This window comes from Astyanax mexicanus, chromosome 6, assembly GCF_023375975.1.
Source record: "Astyanax mexicanus isolate ESR-SI-001 chromosome 6, AstMex3_surface, whole genome shotgun sequence".
Taxonomy (NCBI): domain Eukaryota; kingdom Metazoa; phylum Chordata; class Actinopteri; order Characiformes; family Acestrorhamphidae; genus Astyanax; species Astyanax mexicanus.
Genome location: NC_064413.1, coordinates 39,304,574 through 39,331,498, shown reverse-complemented (window position 1 = coordinate 39,331,498; position 26,925 = coordinate 39,304,574). Strand labels below are relative to the sequence as shown.

Here is a 26,925-nt window from a genome sequence, read left to right as displayed (position 1 = left end):
TGCTTCAGCGTGCCACTTCCTGCACATAGCTTACAACTTGGATCCTCACCCACCCACTGAGCAAGGTTTTGTGGCGTTGGCAGAACATCATATGTAGCTCCCAAAAGAAACTTTATACGGCCTGTATCCAATCCCCATAACTCTCGCCAGGTGATTCTCCGCTTCTCTACACTTTCCCATCTCATCCACTGCCCCTGTTTACTCTGCCCTGCTGCTTTTGCCCTCCTTGCTTCCTCCTCCTGCTCACGAATAAACCCTGTAACCATACGCCTTTTCTCAGGTGATGTGGCCTTGCCGAATGCTTTCCAAGAATCACCTAAACCTAATCCTGCCCTCCCATTTTGCACCTGCCCCACAACATCCCTGTGCTCCAGTGCCCTCCTTGCGGCTTGAGTAGCTTCTCGAGCATTCCACTTTCTCCCAGACCTAGTCACTGGTGCTGTTGCTTTAACCAGCCCGTCTTTTGACCCTAACAACTGCATTTCACGTCCTACCTTAGCACATTTGAACTCCTCAACCAAGCTCGTCAACGGCAGTTCCAGCATCCCTCTCCCACACCACGCCACACTACTAAGGCAACGCGGCACCCCCAACCATGTCCTTATAGCCTTGCTCATAACCCTTTCTAACCTCTCAACCTCAGAAATCGGAATATCATAAACTGTAAGTGGCCACCTTAGACGAGGCAACAAACCAAACTGCAGACACCACAATTTTAATTTACCTGGCAGAAAAGACTTATCAATTCTATTAATGGCCTCCACCATTTCTGTCCTCAACCCTTCCACCTGCTCTTTATCATTCAGTGCTGCAGTATACCACCTACCTAAACTCTTAACTGGCTTTTCCAATATAGATGGTATGACTTCTCCCTCCATCATAAACCTTTCTTGTATCAATTTCCCTTTAACGATTGATACACTCCTAGACTTGCTTGGTTTAACTTTCATCCTAGCCAGCCTAAGATTATCATTTAACTTCCCTAGCAGTCGCCGGGTACATGGCACCGTGGTCGTTAATGTTGTCATATCGTCCATAAACGCCCTAACTGGTGGGAGCCGGGTGCCATCATGCAGCCTCTCCCCGCCTACGACCCACTTAGAAGCCCTAATAATCACCTCCATTGCCATCGTAAACGCTAGCGGTGAAATTGTACAACCTGCCATTATACCTATTTCCAGTCGTTGCCAAGATGTGACACACTCCCCTACACTAAAGCAAAACTGTATGTCTTCAAAATAGGCTTTAACTAACCTTGAAATCTCTTCTGGAACCCTAAAAAAATTGAATGCCTTCCACAACAATGCATGCGGTACCGAACCAAAAGCATTAGCCAGATCTAAAAACACCACATGTAGATCCTTTTTCTCGGCTCTTGCTGTTTGAATCTGATGCCAAATCATACTATTATGCTCTATGCAACCAGAAAAACCTGCAATTCCTGCCTTTTGTACAGACGTATCAATTAAATTATTTCTTTTCAGGTACGTTGCTAGTCTACGTGCAACCACACTAAAGAAGATCTTACCCTCCACATTCAACAAGCTTATGGGACGGAACTGATCAATAGCCACAGAATCCTTTTCTTTTGGGATAAGAACACCACCTGCTCTGCGCCACTCCTTTGGAATAATCCCCTTCTTCCACACTATAGCCATTAGTTTCCATAGAAACTTCAAAACATCTGGTGCACTTTTATATAATCTATATGGAACCCCATTTGGCCCTGGGGCAGAACCTGCCTTTGCAGCCTTCACCACCTCCTGAACCTCACTCCACCTAGGGGGGTTAACATCCATTTTCCACTCTATATCACCTAACGGCGGCATGTCTGCTGGTAGGTCCAGGTCGTTAGACCTTTCCTTCTCTGTGTAAACACTCTTAAAGTGCTCCTCCAACTCCCTCTTTCCGACCTTTAGATTTCCTGATTTCTCCTTACTAAACAGACTCTTAACAAACCTAAATGGATCTCTAAAGAACTCTATCCTAGCACGCTCCTTCTTCTTCCTCCTTTTCCTCATAGCCTCTGCTCTCCGCAATTTTACCAACTTACTTCTCAACTCCTCCTGCAATAACTCAATGCCCTCTCTTTCTGCCTCATTCCCCTTCTTCCACTTCTTTCTGAGTAACCTTGATTCCTTAACCAGTTTTTCTATTTCTACCTGCCGCCTTGATTTAACTACATCTTGACACTTTACGTTCCTCTGCACAACACCAAATCTTGCCATTCCATAATCATAAATGACTTTACCTAGCCTGTTCAATTTACTCTCTGCTGTTCCCTTCAAACCCTCAAGCATACCTTTCAAATCATCATTAATACTCCTCCATGCCATCTTGTCTCCTGTGCCTGGCCATTTAACTTTGGATCTTTGACCGATTCCTTTCTCCCTACCCATCTGCTTTCCCTTAGCCTTTGACCTATCAACACCTCCTTCATCCTCCACTCCTTCTGTGCTTAAGTTAGCCTCCCTAGTATCAAAGGTATTGATATCCTGCGGACTGTGGCACGTAACCTGCCGCTGGACTTCAGCCGACTGACTCAAACAATTCTGTTCAAAGTATTGTTCAATGCGGGGCCCCTGCACTCCTTCACTCAAGCACCTCATCTTTCCTTGGTGTATCCTCAGCCCTCTCACTGATGTGACCTTGCTCCACCCACACACACAGGTCAGCAACTCCTTTCCACTTACCATCCCACCTGCCTCTATGCTTAACCCACTTCTCGTAGTCATGTCCGTTCCAGAGTCCGTAACCATGTTATCCGCCTGTGAGTCATCTTCCACCCCTGCTCTCGCTGACTCCTGGGGTATTGCTTTTTTCTTTTTCAATGTAGCTTGCTTGGTTGCACACACATGGTTAACCATGGTGGCTGCTACCATGGATTGCCAGCCCATGGCAGCACCGTTAGGGTCTATTCCCTCTTGTCAGCTGTCTTTCCATGCTGTCACAGGGTCTTTCCTCTGTTGTCAACTGTTCTCTTCACAGCAGTCACTAGCTTAACTAGATATCAAGTAATATAATACAGGAAATTGACAAATCCTGCACCTAACAGCTGGGGTTATGCATAGGGCTCAGCCAGGATCTACTACTCACTCAACTAACAATAATAGCAAAGCCACCACAATCTGATACTGGCTCGACAAGAATCCAGAAGCACAGCCTAACACTATGTTCATGGTCCATTGCCTCAACTGCCAAGTAACAGACCTACCAAAAATAACCTATGAACACACAGAATCCCTCCTTAATCTAAGCTCACTTCCTTTAACTATGGCAACAACACACTTACCTAAGCACAATCACACACAATAAATCACATTATAAGTTGCGTGAGCAGAACACAGCAACCACTCCCATCCGATACTGGCTCGACAAGAATCCAGAAGCATAGCGAACTATGTTCATGGTCCGTGCCTCAACTGCCAAGTACTCAGACGTCTACAAAAACTCATGAGACAAATTATTACAAGAGCAGGACCACACCAATCCCCTTCATCCAAACTCTAACACAAACTTCAGTGCAAGCTCTTCTCAGGGGTCATCAGGCAGGCACCTTCCTTCGTCAGTGTTTCGCTGAATTAGGCCCACGACACCTCCAGAAGGCTCAACAGTGAAGTCTGGCGTCCCAGACCCACCCCCCTCCAAGCTTGACGTAGAAGCACAAACTCACTCCCTTCCCCACACAGCCTCAGCCCTTCTGAACCACAACCACTGACTAGATCTTTCAGCTACATCTGACAACTCCTTCACTACAGTCCTTAGCACACGACCTCTAATTCCGAATTCAGACAGCAGTCTTGTGGCAGACTTCGCAACAAAGCCTCTAGTACCTACCTCTACCGGTCTAATATACGCTTGCCACCCACGCTCTCTCACCTCAGCCACCAAGTCTGTATACTTCAGCCTTTTCCTTTCATAAGCTCCATCTACCTCGTCTTCAAACGGAACAGTCAGCTCTATAAAATACACTATCCGCTTACTTTCAGAGTACAACACTACATCCGGCCTCAAGGTTGTAACCAGAATGCACTCTGGGATCTGCAGTTTGCTACCTACATCCACTAATAACTTCCAATCTCGTGCATTGGCCCACTTACCAGCAGTTTTCAAGCACTGTGCTGTTTCTCCACTATGCTGCCCCTCACGCACAAACGTGATTACCCTACTGCAACCTACCACGGGCATGTTATTAACTTCTAACCGTTTCTTATCAAGTGCACCTGCAAGAGATCTAAGTACCTGATTATGCCTCCATGTGTAGCGCCCCTGGGATAGACTCACCTTACATGCCGACAAAATGTGCTTCAGCGTGCCACTTCCTGCACATAGCTTACAACTTGGATCCTCACCCACCCACTGAGCAAGGTTTTGTGGCGTTGGCAGAACATCATATGTAGCTCCCAAAAGAAACTTTATACGGCCTGTATCCAATCCCCATAACTCTCGCCAGGTGATTCTCCGCTTCTCTACACTTTCCCATCTCATCCACTGCCCCTGTTTACTCTGCCCTGCTGCTTTTGCCCTCCTTGCTTCCTCCTCCTGCTCACGAATAAACCCTGTAACCATACGCCTTTTCTCAGGTGATGTGGCCTTGCCGAATGCTTTCCAAGAATCACCTAAACCTAATCCTGCCCTCCCATTTTGCACCTGCCCCACAACATCCCTGTGCTCCAGTGCCCTCCTTGCGGCTTGAGTAGCTTCTCGAGCATTCCACTTTCTCCCAGACCTAGTCACTGGTGCTGTTGCTTTAACCAGCCCGTCTTTTGACCCTAACAACTGCATTTCACGTCCTACCTTAGCACATTTGAACTCCTCAACCAAGCTCGTCAACGGCAGTTCCAGCATCCCTCTCCCACACCACGCCACACTACTAAGGCAACGCGGCACCCCCAACCATGTCCTTATAGCCTTGCTCATAACCCTTTCTAACCTCTCAACCTCAGAAATCGGAATATCATAAACTGTAAGTGGCCACCTTAGACGAGGCAACAAACCAAACTGCAGACACCACAATTTTAATTTACCTGGCAGAAAAGACTTATCAATTCTATTAATGGCCTCCACCATTTCTGTCCTCAACCCTTCCACCTGCTCTTTATCATTCAGTGCTGCAGTATACCACCTACCTAAACTCTTAACTGGCTTTTCCAATATAGATGGTATGACTTCTCCCTCCATCATAAACCTTTCTTGTATCAATTTCCCTTTAACGATTGATACACTCCTAGACTTGCTTGGTTTAACTTTCATCCTAGCCAGCCTAAGATTATCATTTAACTTCCCTAGCAGTCGCCGGGTACATGGCACCGTGGTCGTTAATGTTGTCATATCGTCCATAAACGCCCTAACTGGTGGGAGCCGGGTGCCATCATGCAGCCTCTCCCCGCCTACGACCCACTTAGAAGCCCTAATAATCACCTCCATTGCCATCGTAAACGCTAGCGGTGAAATTGTACAACCTGCCATTATACCTATTTCCAGTCGTTGCCAAGATGTGACACACTCCCCTACACTAAAGCAAAACTGTATGTCTTCAAAATAGGCTTTAACTAACCTTGAAATCTCTTCTGGAACCCTAAAAAAATTGAATGCCTTCCACAACAATGCATGCGGTACCGAACCAAAAGCATTAGCCAGATCTAAAAACACCACATGTAGATCCTTTTTCTCGGCTCTTGCTGTTTGAATCTGATGCCAAATCATACTATTATGCTCTATGCAACCAGAAAAACCTGCAATTCCTGCCTTTTGTACAGACGTATCAATTAAATTATTTCTTTTCAGGTACGTTGCTAGTCTACGTGCAACCACACTAAAGAAGATCTTACCCTCCACATTCAACAAGCTTATGGGACGGAACTGATCAATAGCCACAGAATCCTTTTCTTTTGGGATAAGAACACCACCTGCTCTGCGCCACTCCTTTGGAATAATCCCCTTCTTCCACACTATAGCCATTAGTTTCCATAGAAACCTCAAAACATCTGGTGCACTTTTATATAATCTATATGGAACCCCATTTGGCCCTGGGGCAGAACCTGCCTTTGCAGCCTTCACCACCTCCTGAACCTCACTCCACCTAGGGGGGTTAACATCCATTTTCCACTCTATATCACCTAACGGCGGCATGTCTGCTGGTAGGTCCAGGTCGTTAGACCTTTCCTTCTCTGTGTAAACACTCTTAAAGTGCTCCTCCAACTCCCTCTTTCCGACCTTTAGATTTCCTGATTTCTCCTTACTAAACAGACTCTTAACAAACCTAAATGGATCTCTAAAGAACTCTATCCTAGCACGCTCCTTCTTCTTCCTCCTTTTCCTCATAGCCTCTGCTCTCCGCAATTTTACCAACTTACTTCTCAACTCCTCCTGCAATAACTCAATGCCCTCTCTTTCTGCCTCATTCCCCTTCTTCCACTTCTTTCTGAGTAACCTTGATTCCTTAACCAGTTTTTCTATTTCTACCTGCCGCCTTGATTTAACTACATCTTGACACTTTACGTTCCTCTGCACAACACCAAATCTTGCCATTCCATAATCATAAATGACTTGGTAATAACTACTCCATCTCCATCACTGATCACTAAAAGTTATGTTATTTTCCCTCATGTCACGTTTTACCAAGCTGTAACACACTCAAAATCAATTAATATGATTAAGGGTATTTTTTACAGAAACATAAAAGTAAAAGCCACATACTTAAGTTAAAGTACAATTACTTCAATTAGAATATAAGTAAAAGTTGAAGTATGGTTTTAAAAGTTAAACTATTTTTAAAAAGTATAAAAATACATGCTCCAAAATGCCCCAACATAAAAGTATGTATTGCTTGTTTATTTTAACCTCCCCTTTATATCTGAGGTCAATTTGACCCTATTACGTGTTAACTATCTCTGAAAACATTGTGTACATTTGATTGATTTTTCCTGTTTGTGCTTCATATTTAATGACTCTTCCTAATTTAATGAGGACATTATTATATTTACCAGATTATCACAATAATGAAATTTCCACAATCCAATATCCTATTTGCAGCTTTTTTTTTGGCCCGCCACCACCCCCCCTCTTCGGAGGACTATTAGTACTTTATTGTTTATTTATTTGATTATGTACACATTACAACAGTTATTAGTTTCTGTTTTTGTTGTGTGTTTTTTTTTTTCTTTTTTAGTTAAGGGGGATTACAACTACAGGGATTTGGGGGAGGGTGCTGGGGGATGAAGAAAAGGGGAAAATAATGGGGGAAGATGAGATAACAGGGGGAAAAAGGAATAGAAAACAAGTTTGAAAGTAAGACTAATAGAGGTAGGTAGAAAAAAAGTAAATAAATAAAAATAAAAAAGAAATAAAAAAAAGAAAAGTATATCTATCTATTTGTATGTTTTGATGACTAAACAGAGACATGAACATGTGTGCTGATTTTGTCTGACTTTTGGTCCATTCATTTAATTTGTGTGTGTGTTTGTGCATATATGTATATGTGGGTGTATGTGTATAGCGGGGCTCTTTGTTAGCTATTGCTGATCTTTTTTACTGTAGTATTTGAATTAGAGGTGCAGTTTTAATAATCAGTTTATGTTCTGGGTTTTAAATTACTGGGGTTGAAATGACCCCAAGGATAAAGTGTGTCAGTAAATTTAGGAGTAACAGGCTGGTTAAACATTATTTGTTTTATGTTTTTGAGTTAGAGGTGATTACAACCATGACACTGTAACTAATTATTTATGCTAAAACTGCATCATCTAAACAATTACACAAATATTTGTTTTGTACAAAAAAGGCTGAAATTGACGTAATTAAAATATCAATGTCGATTTACCAGTTTTATATTCAATTCACTGATGATAAAGGAGGTAATATGTGGCTCTAACACTTGAACATTTAATTACACTAATAACCTGTTTATGTTAATGTATTTTCTCTTGGTCATTAATTTTAATAAAAAAAATATATTTACATATACTGTCAAAGTTATGCTTTGGCATCATAATTGTATCAGCATAATCAAAGTGTGTTGGTTTCCAGTCATTTGCTGTTTTTTAAAAAATAGCAGTAAAGATGCAGTTTATTAAAAAACTAGTAAAATATTCACTGGATAGATTAATAAGAACCTGTGCAATAAAAAAAGCAATTAAATAGATTTTTTCAGTAAGAAGCCTGCTGTGGTAACGTATTAAGTAAAAAGTACAGATTTTCTCGTAAAATGTAGGGGGGAAAATACTCAAGTAATGTACAGATACAAAATTCTGCTAATACTTTGTTACTTGCCACCTCTGCAGACGCATTACCATAGATAAATGTGCCATTAAGACCATATTAGGGTTAAATTCTGATAACAAAACGCAATTCAACTGAATTGAACTGACGCAGCACGAAGGCTTACTCTGTGTGGGTAGAGCAGCACAGTAAGAACAAGACAGCGCAAATGAAACTTTCGTCCTTTTAGTCTCATGTTAAACTCTCAATTTATAGTCATTTCTAACAAACGGAACAAACAGTGTCCTCTAGACGGACAATTTCAGAATTTAATAATAATAATTCCACTGGCCGTTTTTGAGATATCACCAATATTTGAGGGAAAATCCAGCAGAAAAAAGCAGATTTAAATATTACAGCTTAAAAGCATTTTTTCTATGTAGGTGAAACTAGTTTAAATTAATTGTAGAAAAATAAAAAAATGCTAAAAGACTAACCTGTTTCTCCACTCAATCTCAGGGCCATCCACACTGCTCTCCCTCCCTCTGTGTAGTCTGAGCAGATCTTGCTCTTCTGCTTCACTGGGTGAGGGTGACGGGGTGCTGGAGACTGAGAAAGGGCTCTGAAGTGAATTTTTATTTCCAGCTGGCTTTCCCTCCTTTTTAGCCACCCCTCGGTCTCTGTCTCGCTCCTTGGCCCTCGCTAGAAGGCCCTGGAGGGGGGAGGGGTGGATCCGGGGGTCAGGCGCTGTCGGGGGTGAGGGACTGAGTCTGGGGGGGATATTTTGGGGTAAGCTTTGGCTGTTAGTGTAAATGGCCTCAGGTACAGAAGCCCTTCTCTGACTTTTCTTTCGAGTAAATTTAGGAGAGTTCTGAGGTGACTCTTTAGGCAGCTCTGGCTCAGAGAGCGTCTGCAGGTCAGGGGATGATCTCTCAGTGGAAGCGTTCCAGAAGACACCTGGGTTCCGCATTAAGGAGCCCAGCTTGAGCACCAGGTGCGAATCCTGGGGTTTGGAGGCGGTATCCGAGGGCCTTCGCTGGCTATTGTTCCCATCAGAGTCTGAGTTTGAGGAGGAATTTCTGTTGGGTAATATCTTTGCTGATTCTATCCCATCTGACATTCTCCTGGAGCCCTGGGGTGGAACAGCAGGCTGAGCATTCATTATACGCTTCCTCCGTAACCTTGGTGACTTTAATTTTCTGTAGAATCTCGATGATTCGGACAGAGCTTCATCTACTTCACCTGATTTCCAGGATTCCTGCCAGGAGGTGGATTCTTGGGAATGTGGACCATTTGACTTGTTGTTTTCTGAGTCTTCTGAAATGCCATTCAAGTCTGTGGGTTTATGGCTCCATGTAACTCGTCTTTCATTTACACTCATGTCCTCCTGCTGATCATATTCTCTGCTCTCGGTTCCTCTAGATTGCTGCATTGTTTCATCAGGGGACTTTTTGTCTCGGTTTTGCATTTGTTTGTTTAAAGAACTTGCATGTATTACAGGAATGTGGGAATTTTGCACCTCAGCTTCTACTGGTAAATATTCTTCACTCACTAAATGGTTACCTGTAATCTTTAGGTCAGGTGTAACCTGAGACAAAGTGCCAGTAAACTCTGATTGCTCCTCTACTCCTTCCTCTTTGTTCTCAGAGACCTGAATGATGGGAGAAGTAAGCGTTTCTGTCTCCTCTAATTCAGTCGGCTCACTGGGTTCCTTTGGTTTAGGTTGGTTTTGGTTTCTCCTTAAGGTGTCCAATGCTTCCTGTAAGCCAACAAAAGCAACAGCAGATACATGTCTGAGGTTACAAAGCCAGTATACATTTCTATTGAATATTTTATTAAAATTAAATATCATATTAAAATTGTTGTGTCCTTGCAAAGCAGAAAACAACTCTGGGTTTAATGTGCACAAATACTGTATGATTAGCCCTAAAATGTATGCTATGACTCTGTGGGTCATCATTTCTGATCACTGTATACTGTGGAGTGTCCCTCATTGCTGCAGGCTTCTTCTGACCACGGGTCACCACCACCAGGGGGAACCAGTTTTTAAAAGGCTGTAGTGTGCTTCCAATATGGCTCCCGTGTGCTCTTGGTTCCCTGCTTTATGGTTGATTGTGTGAGACTACAGCTCAATTTTAGAGTGTTAGAACTGATCTGATGGTGAGAAGCTAGTTTACTGCTCACTTACACAGATTATCTCAGTCTCTCTGGGAGAAATGTGTTTTCTCTTGGTTTGTTTAGTTGGGTTAACTATTTGTCTTCTTTTCTTTTTTATGCTCTGTTGACTTTGTTGGGTAAGTTACTTTTTTCTCACCTTTAAAATATTATTTTTTAGTTTATTTTCTCTTTCTCTTCCCCATTTCTTGTTCTTGTTCCCTCTGTTCTTTGATCTAATATTTGTCTTAGTCTTGTTAATTTCTACTTTGTTTAGCCAACTTTGGCTGTGTGTTTGGTTGGGGAACCAGGACGGCACTGGAGTCTCATTTTACGTTGTGGTGCGACCTAGACCAGGTAATAAAAATTGAGCAAATTATTCTACTGTTTTTATATAGCAAGATGAAATTTCAGCAGTTAAAATGTCTAGGATTAATCGTGGACTCAGCCTCTTGCCAGATGTTAAACTGACTGTTTGCTATTTACTTGATTTAATCATGACTGATTTGATTGTTTTTTTAGCTGCAAGGCCATAAGTGAGGTCAGGATGTTGAATAATCACCACCCTACTTCATCCCCAACTCCCTAACTCATCCCAGAGCTGTTGGTTGGAGCTTCATCTTTCTAACTAGTTGGAGCATCATCTTTCTAATTGGTTGGAGCACCATTCATCATCATCATGGTGCCATGGTGCCAATCGGCCCATATCTACTCCAGGAAAACCAAATATATTATCAGTACTACTCTACAGTAACAAGACAAGCTGTTCGTCAAATACATGACTAAATATATTTAGTCATAAAGTGTACATTAAATTTTGTTAGGTGATTTAAAGCATGCAGCCAAACATTTCCTCATTAATGGACAGGCAACAGACCTACCTTGGCTTGGTTAATCGCAGAGACCCACGCTGTACAGCTCTCTGGGCTGGGGGCAGAGACGCTGTACACATTGACTGCACAACCAAGATCACTCGCCTCTACCAACACAAAAGAGTCTGTATAAAAGAAAGAGAGAGATGATCAACTGTGCTTTAAACTGTTAGTAAACAATGGAAGCAGTGGAAAATCAATGTGCACGCAGCAAAGTTGATGTAAATCAGTTCATCCAAAAACTGAAGTGTCAAGAAAAAAATGTGGTGCAGGTGCAGAATTTCATTTTCATAGCATTACATGTAAACATGCAGCCTGATTCATAGGAAAAGACAGTTCTGAGTTGTGGAATCTAGACAACCACAAACACCTACAGACCTGATTTTCTTTTTTCCTTAGTTCTCCCCGTGCATAAGTGCCTTCACTTTCTAACATGTGACCTAATTTAACCAGTAACTTTAGATAAGCCAGCTTTTTGCTAGATTACAAATGCAGATGAAATTCAGAACAGAAGATTAAAGCTTAATGTAATATGGTAAAAGTTTTCCAATTTCTCTTTTAAACGATGCTTATCTTAAACAGACAGATTACAGATTAATTTCTAACACATTCATTAAGAGGGACTGATAATGATGCTTCTGTGGGATGGACAAAGTATCGTGTCGCATAAGAACACACTGACTCATGATATCTTCTTTGATATGCCATAACATCAGAGACAAGATAACTGGATTCGCTTTCAGTTCCATTCAAAAGAACCACAAACATAGTTTTAAGTCTTTTGATTGTGTAAAGATATACAGACTTGCTTGTGAGAGATACAGTGTTTCTCACTGCATCATTTTGCATTTGCATCTCTGAAAGCTGGAATTCACCAAAAAGAAAGTTCCACTCGCATGCAAATTGTGGGAAAAATCTCTAAGAAGTGTCACTAATGAATAAACATTTAAAGAGAGTGAAATCATTCAGTTTGCTAACTGTGTTTGTGGAATGAATTTCTGCACATTTGATTTAATAAACACACCCAAAAAATTACTTCTACTTCAGGAAGCTGATGATAATCTTTTTTATTCAATGTCAGAATTTTTGTATTCCAAGTAGGAAACTGTAAAGCCCACAACCTGGATTTTTTAACTCAAAATTGGAAAAGCTTCACCTCTAAGACAGAATTCAAGTTGGCTTCACTGCTTCTTAACAATAGAAAAAGCAGTTTATCAAGTTTATCGATTCTACAGTTTTTCAGGTCTTTTGTCTATTTGGTTCTTATTAAATCAGTCTTGCTCCCAGTACTGCCCAATTTAATTCTGTGGTCATGTTTCCATGTTGTTTTGAGATAAACAATGCTAAAGTGGGACAATCCTAACAATAATAAACTGAGACCTAAAAAAAGTGTTACATATTTTGGCTGAAATTCACCATAAAACAGGTACATTATTTGTCAAACTCCAAAATCTTTAACTAACTGTTTTTTTGGAAATGCTATGATGCATTGTCAAATTATCTCGTGTTCATCTGGAATGCTGTCAGCTCAGGAGCGTGACGTCATTCCTAGGCCTGACACCTGGCTTTCAAGGTAAATGGAGCGCAGCATTAATACCTATTTCCCTTAAGGCAGTATATGGATTCTGACAGCACTAGTGAAGAGTACTGGTGATATGTATGAACACATCTCTGGAGCACACCCTGAGTGAGTCTTTGTGTGAATCGAATGCCCTTTTCAGAACCAGATTATCAGGTCTGATGTATTTCTGCTGTCTGAGTACATTATTACCCTTGAGAAGCTACATCACGTAATTAAGTGAGAGTGCGCTGACAATTCTGTTTACAATCTAAATAAAATATATTTTCTAAATTCTGGCACTCTTGAGAATCTTGATTATTTACCACATCTACATGTACAGAGAAGCACCTAACCACCTTTTTTTGTTTAATAACCTTTTCTCACCCTTTCACATTTGTGTAGGAGAACTCTATACAGCATCGCATCCCATTTTCAGGTGCTGTCTAGTAGGGCCCCCCTTCCCCCCCCAAGTAGTTACCCCCTCTGGAGAATCTATTGTGTTCCCCCTTAAGTTATTTGGAATTGAAATGTTCCTAAAGATGAATAAAAAAAAAAAACAGTTCTGCTGCTTTTGCGATGTTGTGGCTCAGTGGTTTAGCTCATGGGTTATTAATCAGGGTAGGCAGGGTTCAAGTCCTGCGAGAAGAGTTTTGGAATGGAGTCACTGCAACACTTCAAATCTGAGATATAAATGTTCAAAAAACACACTGACTAAATGTGGGATCATAAGTTATCATTAGTTATCACTAGTACCAATCAGGGTTTCCACTGGATGTAGGACCAAGAATTTTAAATGTCCCTAAATATGAGTAAAATAAATTCAAATTGGCTGAAAAAGAACATTGCTTCTAGTGACAAACTATGGCTCAGTGGTTTAAACCATGAGTGTGCAATCACACCTGCCAGGGTTCAAACCTAAAATAACTTTTTGTGTCATATCGTCATTGCAAAGCTTAAAATCTAAGGTTTCAATGTTCAAAAACATGAAAATCATTTGTGAGGCCCTGTGGCTCACTGGTACATGCTAAGTTTCATAATTAAAAGGTTATTGGTTCAAAACCAGTAAGGCTCTGTTCAGCATGTTGTGTTATAAGTTTCTACAATTGAAACAAACCAAAAAGAGTGCACTGTTTAACAGGCTCTGTGGGTTGCTGGTCTAGACCAAGTGAAGATTTCATAAATATAAGTAAACTAACACCAAATAGGTTGAAAAAGAATCTTCTCTCTATGGAGATGCTGTGGCTCAATGGTTTAAACCATGTGTTAATTGATTGGGACACTCAGAGTTCAAGTCCTGAAAGAGATGGTTTAGTATGTATTTATTGCAAAGCTTAAAATCTGAGTTATAAATGTGAAAAAAGAAACATATATCAAGTGTTCCACTGTGTTGCTCAAAAGTAGACACAGATTTCCACAGCAGGTAGATTCATGAACATTATTGTTTTTTTAAATATAAGTACAACCAATCCAAAATAGTCAAATGTCAAAAAACAAGCCTGTTGTCTATGAAGATGTGGTTGAGTGGATTGTTCCATGGAGTAATGATCAGAACTGTCAGGGTTCAAATTTTGAGACAAAGGTTTTAGTATTTGTTCACTGCAAAGTTTGACATATAAATGTTAAAAACACATACAGTTGTCACGGAGTTCTGTGGCTCACTGGTAGATGATAAGTCTCGTGACTGAGAGGTTGGCGGTTCAAGACTGGATGGGATCTTATAGGTCTTTTTGTGGCTAAAGTTGAGTAAAACCAAACCAAAAAGATTAAATGTCAAAAAGAAGACCTAGGTCCCAAAGAGGCAGTGGTGGAGTGGTTTGAACCATAGGCTAATAATCACAACATCTGTGGTTCAAATCCTGAGAACCTTATTTTAAAATGCCTTCACTGCAAATCTTAAAATCTGATATAAATATAAATGTGCAAAAACCACCTAAGACAAAGGAGGGCTCCAGTGGCTCGCTGGTAGATGATCTGTCTCATGCTCAAGAGATTGTTGGTTCAAGACTGGGTTGGATCTTGACAGCAGATTCATGGATGTTATTGTTTCTGAATATCGGCAAAAGCATCCAAAAGAGTCAAATGTAAAAAAAAAAACAAGCATATGTACTCAGAAGATGCTGTGGTGACGAGGTTAGAGCCGTAGGTTAATAGTCAGAACATCTGGGGTTCCAAGCCTGAGAAAAGCATTTTAATATGGCTTCAATGCAAAGCTTAAGATCTGAGATAGAAATGTGCAAAAACCACACAAGACAAATGTGGGCTCCGGTAGCTCACTGGTAAATGATAAGTCTCGTGGTCAAACGGTTGTCGGTTCAAGACTGGCTCAGGTCTTCGCAGCAAGTTGATTCACGTATGTTATAGAATATTGGTAAAAGCCTAAGCAACCAAAAGAGTCAAATGTAAAAAAAAAACAAGCTCAGGTACTCAGAAGATACTGTGATGAAGTGGTTAGAGCCATGGGTTAATGGTTAGAACATTTGTGGTTCAAATCCTGAGAATGGTGTTTTGGAATGTCTTCACTGCAAAGCTTAAAAGCAAAGATCTAAATGTGCAAAAACTACTTGCAGAACAGGTGGGCTTCAGTGGCTCACTGGTAGATGATAAGTCTTGTAACTGAGACATTGTTGGTTCAAGACTGGCTCAGACTGGCTTCACAGCAGGTTGATTTGTGTGTGTTATTGTTTTTGATTGGTAGAAAAGATTGGTAAAAGCAATCAAGAGTCAAATGTCAAAAAACAAGCTTATGTACTCAGGAGATGCCGTGGTTAGAGCCGTAGGTTAATGGTCAAAACATTTCGGGTTCAAATCCTGAAAATGATATTTTGTTATGGCATCACTGCAAAGCTTGATATCAAAGATATAAATGTGCAAAAACCCCAACAAGCTCGGTGGGTTCCTGTGGCTCACCGGAGGATGATCAGTCTTGTAACTGAGACATTGTCGGTTCAAGACTGGCTCAGGTCTCCAGAGCAGGTAGGTTCATGTTATTGCTTCTGAATATTATTACGAGCAACCAAAAGAGTCAAATGTCAAAAAACAAGCCATATGGCTCTGTAGGTACTTTGGTGGAGTGGATTGAGCCGTAGGTTAATGGTCAGACCATTTTGGGTTCAAATCCTGAGAAAGTTATTTTAATGTCTTGTCTGCCAAGCTAAAAACCCAAGATATACATGTGCAAAAAAACACATAAGACACAGGTGAGCTCCAGTGGCTCACTGGTAGTTGATCTGTCTCATGATCAAGAGATTGTTGGTTCAAGACTGGCTTAGGATTCCACAGTGGATAGATTCGAGTGTTATTGTTTCTGATTATTAGTAAAAGCAACAAAAGAGTAAAATGTCAAAAACAAGCTTTTGAGCTGAGAAGATACTGTGGTGAAATGGTTAGTCATGGGTTCATGATTGGATTTGTCAGGGTTCAAATCCTAGAAAGCAATGCATTTGTTTAAAACAAGGCTCTGTGACCAGTACAGTCAGGGTTCAAGGCCAGAAAGAGGATTATTTTGTCCCATATTCATTGTAAAGCTTAAAATCTGAGATATAAATGTTTAAAAAACCCTCACAATTCCTGTGGGATCTTGTGGCTCACTGGTAGATGCTCCACCTCACAATTAAGAGGTTGCCGGTTCAAGACTGGCCAGGATCTCCACACCTGGTGGACCATGCATGCATGAAGAGAAGGGCAGATAAAGCTAGCAGCAGTCCCCGTGCCGGGGGTCACATGTGACGGGCAGACAAGGCCGGACCAAACCCACAAAGGGGGAGAGGAACTACCTGGCCCTCTCCCCCTGGGGCTTCCAGAGAGATAACCAGCAGCAGTTATGGAGCCCAGGGCCAAAATTTTTGATGGACTTAACCCTGAAAGGGAACTGCAATATTGTACCTTTACTACCCTCTATTTCATCAGCAAAACTTGCAACCCCTCCTTCCCTCCTTCCCTCCTTCCCTCCTTCCCTCCTTCCCTCCTTCCCTCCTTCCCTCCTTCCCTCCTTCCCTCCTTCCCTCCTCATTGTCCTTGTCACCCAACCAACCACTTGAGCTTCACCAACTCCACCACACCCAAGCCTGCACCACACAGGATTTAAACCCACAATCTCCAAGGTATGAGGTAAAGCCCTTCACCTCTCAACCACCTGGGTTCACATTTGGCACCTTTTTTTTAGGGGGTTTATCATTAATATTGACACATGGTATGTGTTCTGTGATGTGACATTATTTTAACCAAATAAATTATTTTGCTTAATGAACATCTACCATTGTTCATGATGCTCCAGTAAGTTACAACAAAGCACCTGCACGTAATTAACTTATAATTCTTCACAAATGGATGCAGCATAAGCTAGGACAATGTTTGTCAAGGGGAGGAGTGATTAAGATCAGAACACACAGTTTGTGTCAATCTTCATGATAAACCCCCTAAAAAGAGCTGCAGTGTGTGAACTCAGGTGGTTGAGAGATAAAGGGCTTTACCTCATAAGTGAGAGATTGAGGGTTCAATTCCAGTAAGGTGAAGGGTTGGGTGAGGGTTGGAAGTGGTTGGTTGAGAGGCCAAGGGTGAGAGAAGAGGGCAATGGGGGGAAAAAAAGAGAGAGAAAAGAAGGAACCTTATTAATAAATAGTGGGTGCAGAAAATTTAGAATTTTGCAGTTTCCTTTCAGGGTTATATCCTTAAAAAAATTTGGTCCTCTTCCCCTTTTTGGGTTTGGGTCCAGTCTTGTTCGCCCATCACATGTGGCCCCCCAGTGCGGGGACTGCTGCTAGCTTTGTCTGCTGTTGCATGCGCACATATTTCCACCAGGTGTGGAGATCCTGACCGGTCTTGAAGTGTTTGTGTTTTTTCAACATTTATATATCAGATGTTAAGCTTTACAATGAATACGTGATAAAATAACCTTCTCTCTGGCCTTGAACCCTGACTGTACTGATCACAGAGCCTTTTCTAAACCACTGAACCATTACACCTTGTTGTTGTTTTGGACCTTTCTTAGTATGGTTTGTGTTTTACTCCTATTTAGAAACATTTAAAGAGTAAGTTTTTAAAGGCGGTGAAATTTATTATCTGTACTTGACCCAGTAAACTTTTGTTATGTGATGTAGATTTCCTGACTTGTCTTGAGCTGATAACCTCTTATTCATGAGGCGGAGCATCTACCAGCGAGCCACAGGAACACACTTGAGCTGTGTGTTTTTTGAGCATTTACATCTCAGATTTTAGGCTTTGCAGTGAAGACATATCAAAATAACATTCTCAGGATTTGAACGCCAAATCTTCAGACCATTAATCAATGGTTCAAACCACTCCACCATAGTATCTTCGGGGACCTCAGGCTTGTTTTTTGACACCTATTATCCATTGATCTACCTGTTGTAGAGGTCTTAAACAGTTTGAAACAGTAACCTCTTAATAATGAGAAACAACATTTAATAGTGTTCCATAGAACCCCACCCTCATCGTATGTATGAGATTTTAAGCTTTGCAGTGAACACACACCAAATCATCTGGCTGAATGGTCTGGTCACTAATCCATGGTTCAAACCACTTGACCATACCTTCCTTGTGGAACATCACCTTGTTTTTTGATATTTGACTATTTTTGATTGCTTTTACTAATATTTTCAAACAATAACGTCAATCAATCTAGATGCTTTGGAGATTCTAACTGGTCTTGAAGCAACAACCCCATATTTATGAGACTTATCATTTACCACTGAGCCACAGGATCCTAAATGATCACATTCCAAAAAATATCTCTCAGGATTTGAACCCCGACTGTTTCTATCCATAACCAATGGTTCAAAAACTAAACCATAGCTTCTTCTTACAAAACAGGCTTGTTATTGGACATTTGACTCTTTTTGAATGGTTTTAATCATAGTTAGAATCAGATCCATGGATCTTTCATGGAAACACATAAACCATGAATAATTAAAGCCATTATCAAAATGTCTTTATCTAGAAGACACATTATCAAAATGTATTGCACAAAGGAGCATCCTAGCAGGCACTTTGTCATATTTTTCCCCACAAGAAGGGCAGTCAAAAAGACACTTCGTTTCTATTTGCCACTTAGTAAACAAATTTCTAAGTTGAGCAAGTAAAAATCTCTTCAGAAGACTTTTTGGAAATTTTATACTTGGGCTCAAACTGCTGAACAGTGTTCTCTGGCATATATGAATACAAGGGCGTAGGAGCGGGTTTGATATTGGGGGGGACACATTTGCTAATATGCACCAAAGCCCACATAGTTTCTTAGAACAACATTTAAGGAATTACTTTTAATCACAAATAATCCCTTTTTTCTGTACTCTGTTTATTATTAGTTACATCCAAGTAAAGGTGACTTTACAACCGCCATGTTACTCCAAATTACATTTAAACAAATATGCCTGAAATGTCTCAATTATATACATATATGACAAAAACTGATCAGTTATCATCTGCGCTTTTAATTGTTTCTACTGAAAGGACTTCTTATGATGGTGTCCTTTTTTGAAAAAAGAATGTAACTTTACGTTTCATAGAGATTTTTGACAGAAGTTAATATAAATATTAGACTAAAGAAAAAAACATTTGGATTCGCCTGGAATCCCTCTATTTACTCAGGATTTAGTCTTACTGTGAACTGCAAATAAACAGAAGTCAGGTTAGAGCAGTGTTTCTCAACCCTGTTCCTACACATTCTACTGCATATCCCCACTGCCTTCTCTGCTTTAAAGTCACTTAATAAAGTAAGTGGAGGTATGATGTGTCTAATACACTGCTGACATACATAATGATTTATGCTCAATAGGGGGCTAAGGGGTTTTAACAGGTAAACTCAGTAAAGGACTGTTTATTAGCTAATCAGTTGGATCTGGTGGAAAACACACAATTTTAGGGCAGAGATCAGGGTTAATAAACTGCTTTAAACTACCAACATAAAGTATTGTACTAAATTCTGGCTATCCACTACATCTGGCTTCTAGCTAACTATTTCTTTAGTTTACTATAGCTTACAATAAGTCCTGCAATCCTAAATGAATAAACACAATTTGAAAATGAAATAGTGATTAGCTGATCAGGCATATCAGGGCAAGCTGAACATAACATTTATGTTTTTTTTAAGCAGGGCCGCCGCTCTGCATACGCAGACAACGCAGCCAGCGTTAGGCCTCAACCATTTTGCAGTTGCAGGGAGCCAAATTGACTGAGAATGAAATGTGTTGAAATTATGACATTATTAAATTTAAAACCCAATGTGAATTATTTATGATACGCTCATCTTTTTTGTCTTTAAACATTGCATGGGGCACCTACTCTACTACTTAAAAGCGGCACGTTATTATTTTTGTGCATAATATAATGCCCCCACCCCTATTGCCTGAAATGGCACGGCTCGGTTTGCTCTATTGGTTGTTGCCAGATGTGACATTTTCCAGTCAAATAAATAATCAAAAAATGCATGGAGGCGCTAAATCTTGCGCATGTTTAACCATTTTTAAAGTGTATGTGGCCATTCTATACAAAAACTTGTCCAGTGCAATATTTGTGTAAGTTAAAAACTTAAAATAAAATAAACAAATAGGATGAAAAATCGTAACTTATCTGGCAACCTTAGTCCTAACTAAAGTAGCAACGCTACTTGAGTTTGGCAGGAGACAAGTTCACTGCGCGAAGTTGCTACTAAATGGTAATTCAACTATGAAGCGACGGTTTGAGTCTGGAGCTGAGAAGAAGAAAAAGAAGCAGAAAGATGAGGCCCATGCATCCCTTTCTGGTGAGTAACTTCGATGTTAAAGGTTTAAATAGTTTTGATTACTTCATGTTCAGTGGTGTTGCCTGAGCTAGTTACGTTGGCTTTGCTGATTTGGTAGCTTTAAACGCTTAACTAGAAACTAATCTGGGTATTGCAAGGCACGTGGCACGTTTGCAAATAGTAGTAGTGTAGTTTGAAGATTTTTAGTGACTTTAATAAAAAATTAATAAACAGAGTAGCCTACCTATTGACTAATGCCGTCAGTGCACTATCCAAATGGTCTGTATGACAGCAGGATCAGACAGCTCTATAGATTTTGACAGGCTGATATAAATACACCACGAATATAAACGATAATTTCATAACCTTTAAGGCTGGCTTGTGTAAATGACGTGTCCACTGCTTAAAATAGACATGCATCGTTTCATTTATTATTTATACATTATAAATAGTACTCTTGTGCTGTTCTTCACTGTTATTGGCCTTACTTATAACGTTGTAAATATTCACAGTTACATGTGTAATTTTAATAAATAGTAAAATTTTGCGTAAACCTTTTGTGTTTGTGTGTGTTTTTTTTTGTTTTTTGTTTTTCTTGGGGGGGGGGGCTCCCTGACCAGTTATGCTTAGGGCCTCCAAAACCTTAGCAGCGGCCCTGTTTTTAAGCCTTGACTCCCTGTCTAGCTAATTCCAAAGTTAAGATAACTGACTAACACAGCTGCAGTTTATTAATCACACGGTGGGTTTAATCTGTGTGTTTTGATTTGGAGAGGAGTCTTTTTAACCAGCTATCAGAAATAATCTCAACACAGGTCACATGGTTAGCTCCGTTACCTCTTAGAAAAATCGCCGTATATCCAGATTTACTTCAACACCAGCTGATGCTGGACACCGCTTCTAAATCTCACAGCGAGGGGGAGGGGCTTCTCCTCCACCAGCACGCTAACTCTTCTCGCAAGACCAGCGAGCTGATTGGCTGTTTATTCTGAAAGGCGGGACTTTCTCCCTGAAACGCACCGTGATTGGTTTCCCAGCGCTTATCGGTCAGTCTCTTCATTAACAGTACGACTGAGCTGAGCGAAACTATTTCATTTTTGGGGGGGACATATCCACCTGTTTCATCCCCCCTGGTTCCTACGCCAATGTATGAATACTTTAAACAACCTTAGACCCCTAAAAAAACACCCTAAAACTCACAGCCGTCCTTGAGCTCAGCACAGTGTGTTCTCTCCAGGGACACCGGGGGGCGCACTACCTTGTGCTTCTCTGATTTCTTCTGGCTTTTGGTCAGCAGTAGAACATCAGTGAAGAGCAGGGCCACCACCTCCAGCTAATGTCACACAAGACAGCAAAATGTAAGCAATGTTTGGTAGGGTAGTAATGGGAAATGCTACATGTATTTTATACATTTTGTTGACCATCACTTACCTTACTGTCTTTCCGGCCTCTAACCTTTAGGGTTTCTTCCATGAGCAGCTTGCGTATGACTGTAGGGCCCATTCCCTGGACAGGGCTAGTCAGATCAAAGCGACAGGCCTCTTGTATGAACTGAATGGTAAAAGATACACACATTCAGTCACTGCAAACTTTTACACCAAATTACAATATTTTTATATAAAAAAACTGTTAATAATTTCTACTTTTACCTTGTCTATCTCTTCATTCATCCCCTGTGTCTCATATCCCTCTATTCTTTGAGAAAGGTCAAAGAGAGCCAGCTCATCATCCTTAAACTGAAGGTAGTCGTTGATGCTGTCCAGAAATTGTCCAACACTGTTCAACTAATGAGAAAAACAGAGCAAGAGTACATACATGATATTGATTTTGCAGCTTCGGTTTTTTATAAATTACAAGTGTTACATTTTTCTGAGAACTTCCTCACCATGCGGTGGAGTGTGCCCTGTGTGTGGGTGTCTTCTGTGGTCTTCAGAATGGCTTTCAATAGCAGGGGGTACTTCGTGATCCTCTGGTGGGGCTTCGCCTGCATGTCACCCAGGCGCATTCGCACACATTGTGGATGAGTCTCCACCCACTGGAACCACAATGGAAATATAAACAAAACAAAATCAGAAATGAAGAAAGAATATTGTTCAGAGCTGGTTAGAATGTAAATAATGAAGTTGAGGCTTAAATTAACAGACATATAGGGGTTTGCGCATAATTTAGAAAGTGTCACATATTGTGTGATTGTCTTGCTACAATAAAACATTTGTGGATCAAGCTCTGAATAACTATGTATAAGCTTTGATGGAATGTGACCAAAGTCAAATAACACATAACCCTTATCATCTCAAATGTCTTGGAATCTTAGATGTAGATTGAACAAACTTCAAACAGCAAACACTCCAATGCTAAACTGTCCCATAATGGACCAACTGTCCTTATCAAAATAAACTAAAATAGTCAAATAGTGTACAATGCTGTTGCTTTAAATGATTATAGTTAGGAAAATATTTAATTCTATGGTAATGTATGTCATTTACCATTTCCAAATAAGTTAAACTAACTATAACTATTAGTGTGACAACTTGCTGTGTAATGTGTTGCAGGACTGAATTGCAGGAATGGACGTATGTCAACTAAAACTGTATTGTGCACAATAACAATAAAATAAATTGTGATAATAGTGGCATTCTGTATTTTGTATTATTTTTGCTATTTAAATTTTATATTTTTTTATTTTTGCAGTTTGTTTACACCGAAGATTATATGGTAGATTATTCGGTTATATTGCATTAGATTTATCTTGGTGTTTATTTGTCTTTGTTACTAAGTAAAATAAAACTTTAACATTTTGTTGTTTTTAAAATTCATTACAATTTATTTATTTCAATGTTTTGTGATATCACCAAGAATATTGGTATCCCAAATAAACTCTTATTTTAGGGGCTTATCGCCCATCGCTAATTAAATATTTTTCTTTTTTACTTAGAAATAATGCTGCTTCTATAACTGCTTTTCCACACCTTAGCTATAGAACTGTATTGATTTCAAACACAGTACCAAAAGATATGCCTGGAATTGTGGGTTTGATTCCAGTTGTCTGCGTGTGAACTCCACATTTCTCTCCTCCTCCCAGCAGTAATCCATATATGCAGAGAATCGCTCTGCAAACTGTGAGAGAACATCAGATGTTCAGAAGCTGAAGAAAGTAGAGACAGGTATGAATGCAAGTGCACAGCTGATGCCGTGAGGTGCCTGACACTCATCAGATACCTGCAGACATCCCGGCTCCAGCTTCAAAGGGTCGAAAGGCTGTCCAGTCTGCCGGACGTTTATTAACATGGGGTACATCACGTCCCGCCAGAAGAGCTTATGAGCTTCGAGGATGGAGGGAAGGTTTGAGAAGAGCTGGGCAGAAGTGACCTGGGGGAAGTACAAAAAGTAGGCAGAAAGAAAGAACGAAAGAGAGAGATGAGTGAAGGCCATCATCTCAAACTGGGCTGATCACACCCACCTTCCCACTGTCAAGCCACGCTCACTTTTCCACCCTGTCAGCAAAAACATTCATAGTCTGTTTCCACTGGTACACACTCAGAGAGATGTACTGAATATTCTATTGAAAATGAACGGAAAGAAGCAGCCTTTGAACGGAAAGACACTTATAGTGAAGAAGAACTCATTATACTAACTGTCAACTGCACAGCAGTAACAAACCTGAAACTGTGCCCTAGTTGGGACGCTGTTTATTATTACAATTAGCACGCAAGGGCACAGAGCACAGAAATGCTTTTTTATACTATATAAACATATGCACAGGCTTAACAGAGTAACTAGTTAATACATTCAGCTACTATAAGGTGCACCATTTGTCTAGTCCCTGTAGAGAAGTATTGTCAACAGAATAAAATAGAATAAAAAGGACTATTTTGGGCAGATAAACATAAAACTTTTGGAACCTTGTCTAATGCCAGACACTGGCTAGACAAATATAAATCTCCCCAGCACTGAGCTGTAAAGCAGCAGAACTGTGTTCTCTGGAATGATGGTGCTTCATGCAATACTTTGGAATAAGTTTGGCAGTTGAGTATAAAGTGGGGTTTTGTCATCTAACAATCTGACCTCACTAATCTCTGATCTCAAATGCATGCTGTGCTAAAAACAGTCATCACCATTGAACCTTGTGAAAGGCTAAGCCCAACATATCTCTATTTTTTTAAGAATTACATCGATGAGTACATAGATTGCTTTAACATTGAAAATTGCCAAAAAGAGCTTGACTGAAAAACGCTGTACAGACCTCCAGGAGGAATCCCCGCTGATGAACATATTCCAGTGCAGATAAAACAAGCTGTAAAAGATAATGAAGGTTGGTTAATAAAAGATCATATTAGGAACCCACTTAAACTCAATAATATATTATTTAATAATATTTGTACATTTACACAGTTTAGTGTATTCCTGCTCCATAACACTGGATTCAACTCATATCATTTCCATTATTATATGAATCAGAGTGACTGTAGTGTTTACATTTTACTACACACTGAAATGCCACATTTCGCAGATCAGGAAACAGCAGTAGTATAGTGTCTCATGACCTTTGCCATGTTCCATGAAAAAAAAGTAATCTATCTGGCATTCACTATCAGGCCTCACTTGAAATCTTACAATTTAGATTGCTTTGCCATGAGCATGCTGAGCAGTGTTCTACCTTAATGACTACCTCAATTTATATGAGTGCGGGTGTTCCCAAGTTGCCCCTTAAGGTATTTAGTAGAAAAACAACAGCAGAAAAGACAATAGCAGAAAATAGCAGAAAAGACAAATAAAACACAAAATGACAAAAGTCTTAACAAGTGGAGTTTTATAACGTAAATATGGAAGTTTGATCCACGCCCTTACTCCTCCCACTCTCCAACCTATATAACCGTCACTTCCTCTCTACCTGTGTGCTGAACAACCTCGCATGTGGTTTTGGCTCCCGCTCCGCGATGGTCCTCCACCTGTATGTCTTCTGTCTCCGGCCGTTCTCTGTCACCCGGGCTCCTCCACCGCCTCTGCTCCCGGCTGCATTCCCCGGTAATGGTGTGTTCTTCCCAACTGCCGCGGCTGGCGTCTCCTCTCCTGGCTCCTCGGCCCGGTCTGGCCGCTCTAGCGAGGTCGCCTTCAGACTTCAACAACTTTTTCTCGCTCTCTCCGCTGCTGCTCTGGCACCCACGCCGCTTCACCGGACTTATCTTTATCCGTGTCGGCCAGTTTTCCCTTTCCCTTTCCAACCGGCGCTCTTCCGCCCGGCCCGCTGTGGCTCCGCCTCCCTGCAGCCTCACTCGGCCTCCCTGGGCAGTACTCGAGCGGTTGCTGCACCTGCGGAGGCTCCGCCCCCCGCGGCGCTGCGCTCGGTGCGCGACTGCTTTCCTTCAGCGCATGTCGCCGTGCGTGGGCGTGTCCGTGGCGTTTTTGAATTCACCGTCACGGCCGCCGTTGGCTTCCCCTCCCAAACCCTGTGCCCCCTGCCGTCTCTCTCTCTGTCTCTCTCTCTCTCTCTCTCATACCTGTCAAGTCTCCCGTTTTGGCCGGGAAACTACCGTATTTTACTCCTCTTTCCCGCCGTCCTCCCGTATTAGTATTTTCCCGTAAATTTCCCGTATTTTATTAAAATAAAAAATATATATATTATTGAGGATACAGGGCACTGACCGCTCTGTGTCTCTTAACCAATCGTGGAGCCGGTTCAAGGAGAAAGTCCCGCCTTTCAGGAGAAACAGCCAATCAGCTTGCAAGAAGGGTCAGTGTGGGGGGAGCCCCGCCCTCCTCGCTGTGAGTTCAGGCAGCTAGTTGGAGCTGCTGATGTTAAAACATACATGCAGCGATTTTTCTAAAAGAAAGGTAACGGTAGTCTAATCATGGAAAATGTGATTAGATTTTTCTGATAGCTGCTTAAAAATACTCCGAAATAAAACACACAGATTAAACCTTTTAAAATAAAAAAAATTACAGCTTGTGACTCACTTTAACTAGAAATGTGGAGAGGACCGACATTAACTGAACTGATCAGGGGTGGAGTGATCAAAAGGAAGAAGTATTAATTAAAAATTATTGTGTAGGCCCCTTAGGACTAATTTTTACTGATGGAATATATCTGGTCCATGTCCTTTTAGTAAAAGCTCATGATACTATTTTTAGTTCACCTACAGTCATTTTGCAGAATTTGTGCACTCTTTGTTCAATTTTAAATCCATTAAATAAATAACAAATATATCATATAAAAGAGTGCATTTATTACAAAAAAGACATGAAATCTTAAATAAAAAAAAAGATATAGAAAAGGGTTTTTAATTTGGCTGTATTAAAAGAATGACATGTAGGAATGTCCACAACATGTTCAGATTCTGATAATCTAATTGTAGTGTGTAAGTGGTTCACATGTGGTTATTTTAGATTTTTTGTAAACCTGTTTTAAAATG

At 40.7% G+C, this 26,925-nt stretch overlaps 1 protein-coding gene and 1 long non-coding RNA gene across 6 annotated transcripts in view; one reads left to right on the top strand and one right to left on the bottom strand.

Annotated features, from left to right (window-relative positions):
* The window catches only part of plekhg6 (pleckstrin homology domain containing, family G (with RhoGef domain) member 6), a 70,404-nt gene that overhangs the window by 2,774 nt on the left and 40,705 nt on the right, over positions 1–26,925 (bottom strand). For all 4 annotated transcript variants that reach the window (XM_049480653.1, XM_049480652.1, XM_049480650.1 and 1 more), the window contains 9 exons: positions 24,759–24,809; positions 23,735–23,884; positions 23,522–23,632; positions 22,401–22,550; positions 22,165–22,299; positions 21,947–22,066; positions 21,716–21,848; positions 11,232–11,347; positions 8,694–9,955 (listed from right to left, as the gene is read on the bottom strand). In XM_049480653.1, coding sequence (XP_049336610.1) covers positions 8,694–9,955; positions 11,232–11,347; positions 21,716–21,848; positions 21,947–22,066; positions 22,165–22,299; positions 22,401–22,550; positions 23,522–23,632; positions 23,735–23,884; positions 24,759–24,809 — 2,228 coding nt within the window. The remainder of the gene's footprint in view (positions 1–8,693; positions 9,956–11,231; positions 11,348–21,715; positions 21,849–21,946; positions 22,067–22,164; positions 22,300–22,400; positions 22,551–23,521; positions 23,633–23,734; positions 23,885–24,758; positions 24,810–26,925) is intronic.
* LOC125802474 (uncharacterized) lies at positions 10,259–10,974 on the top strand. Of its 2 annotated transcripts, none has more exons than XR_007439608.1 (3): positions 10,259–10,356; positions 10,628–10,707; positions 10,873–10,974. It is a non-coding gene; the product is annotated as an uncharacterized LOC125802474 (long non-coding RNA). The 2 variants fall into 2 exon arrangements; XR_007439607.1 differs by having other exon boundaries at positions 10,259–10,490.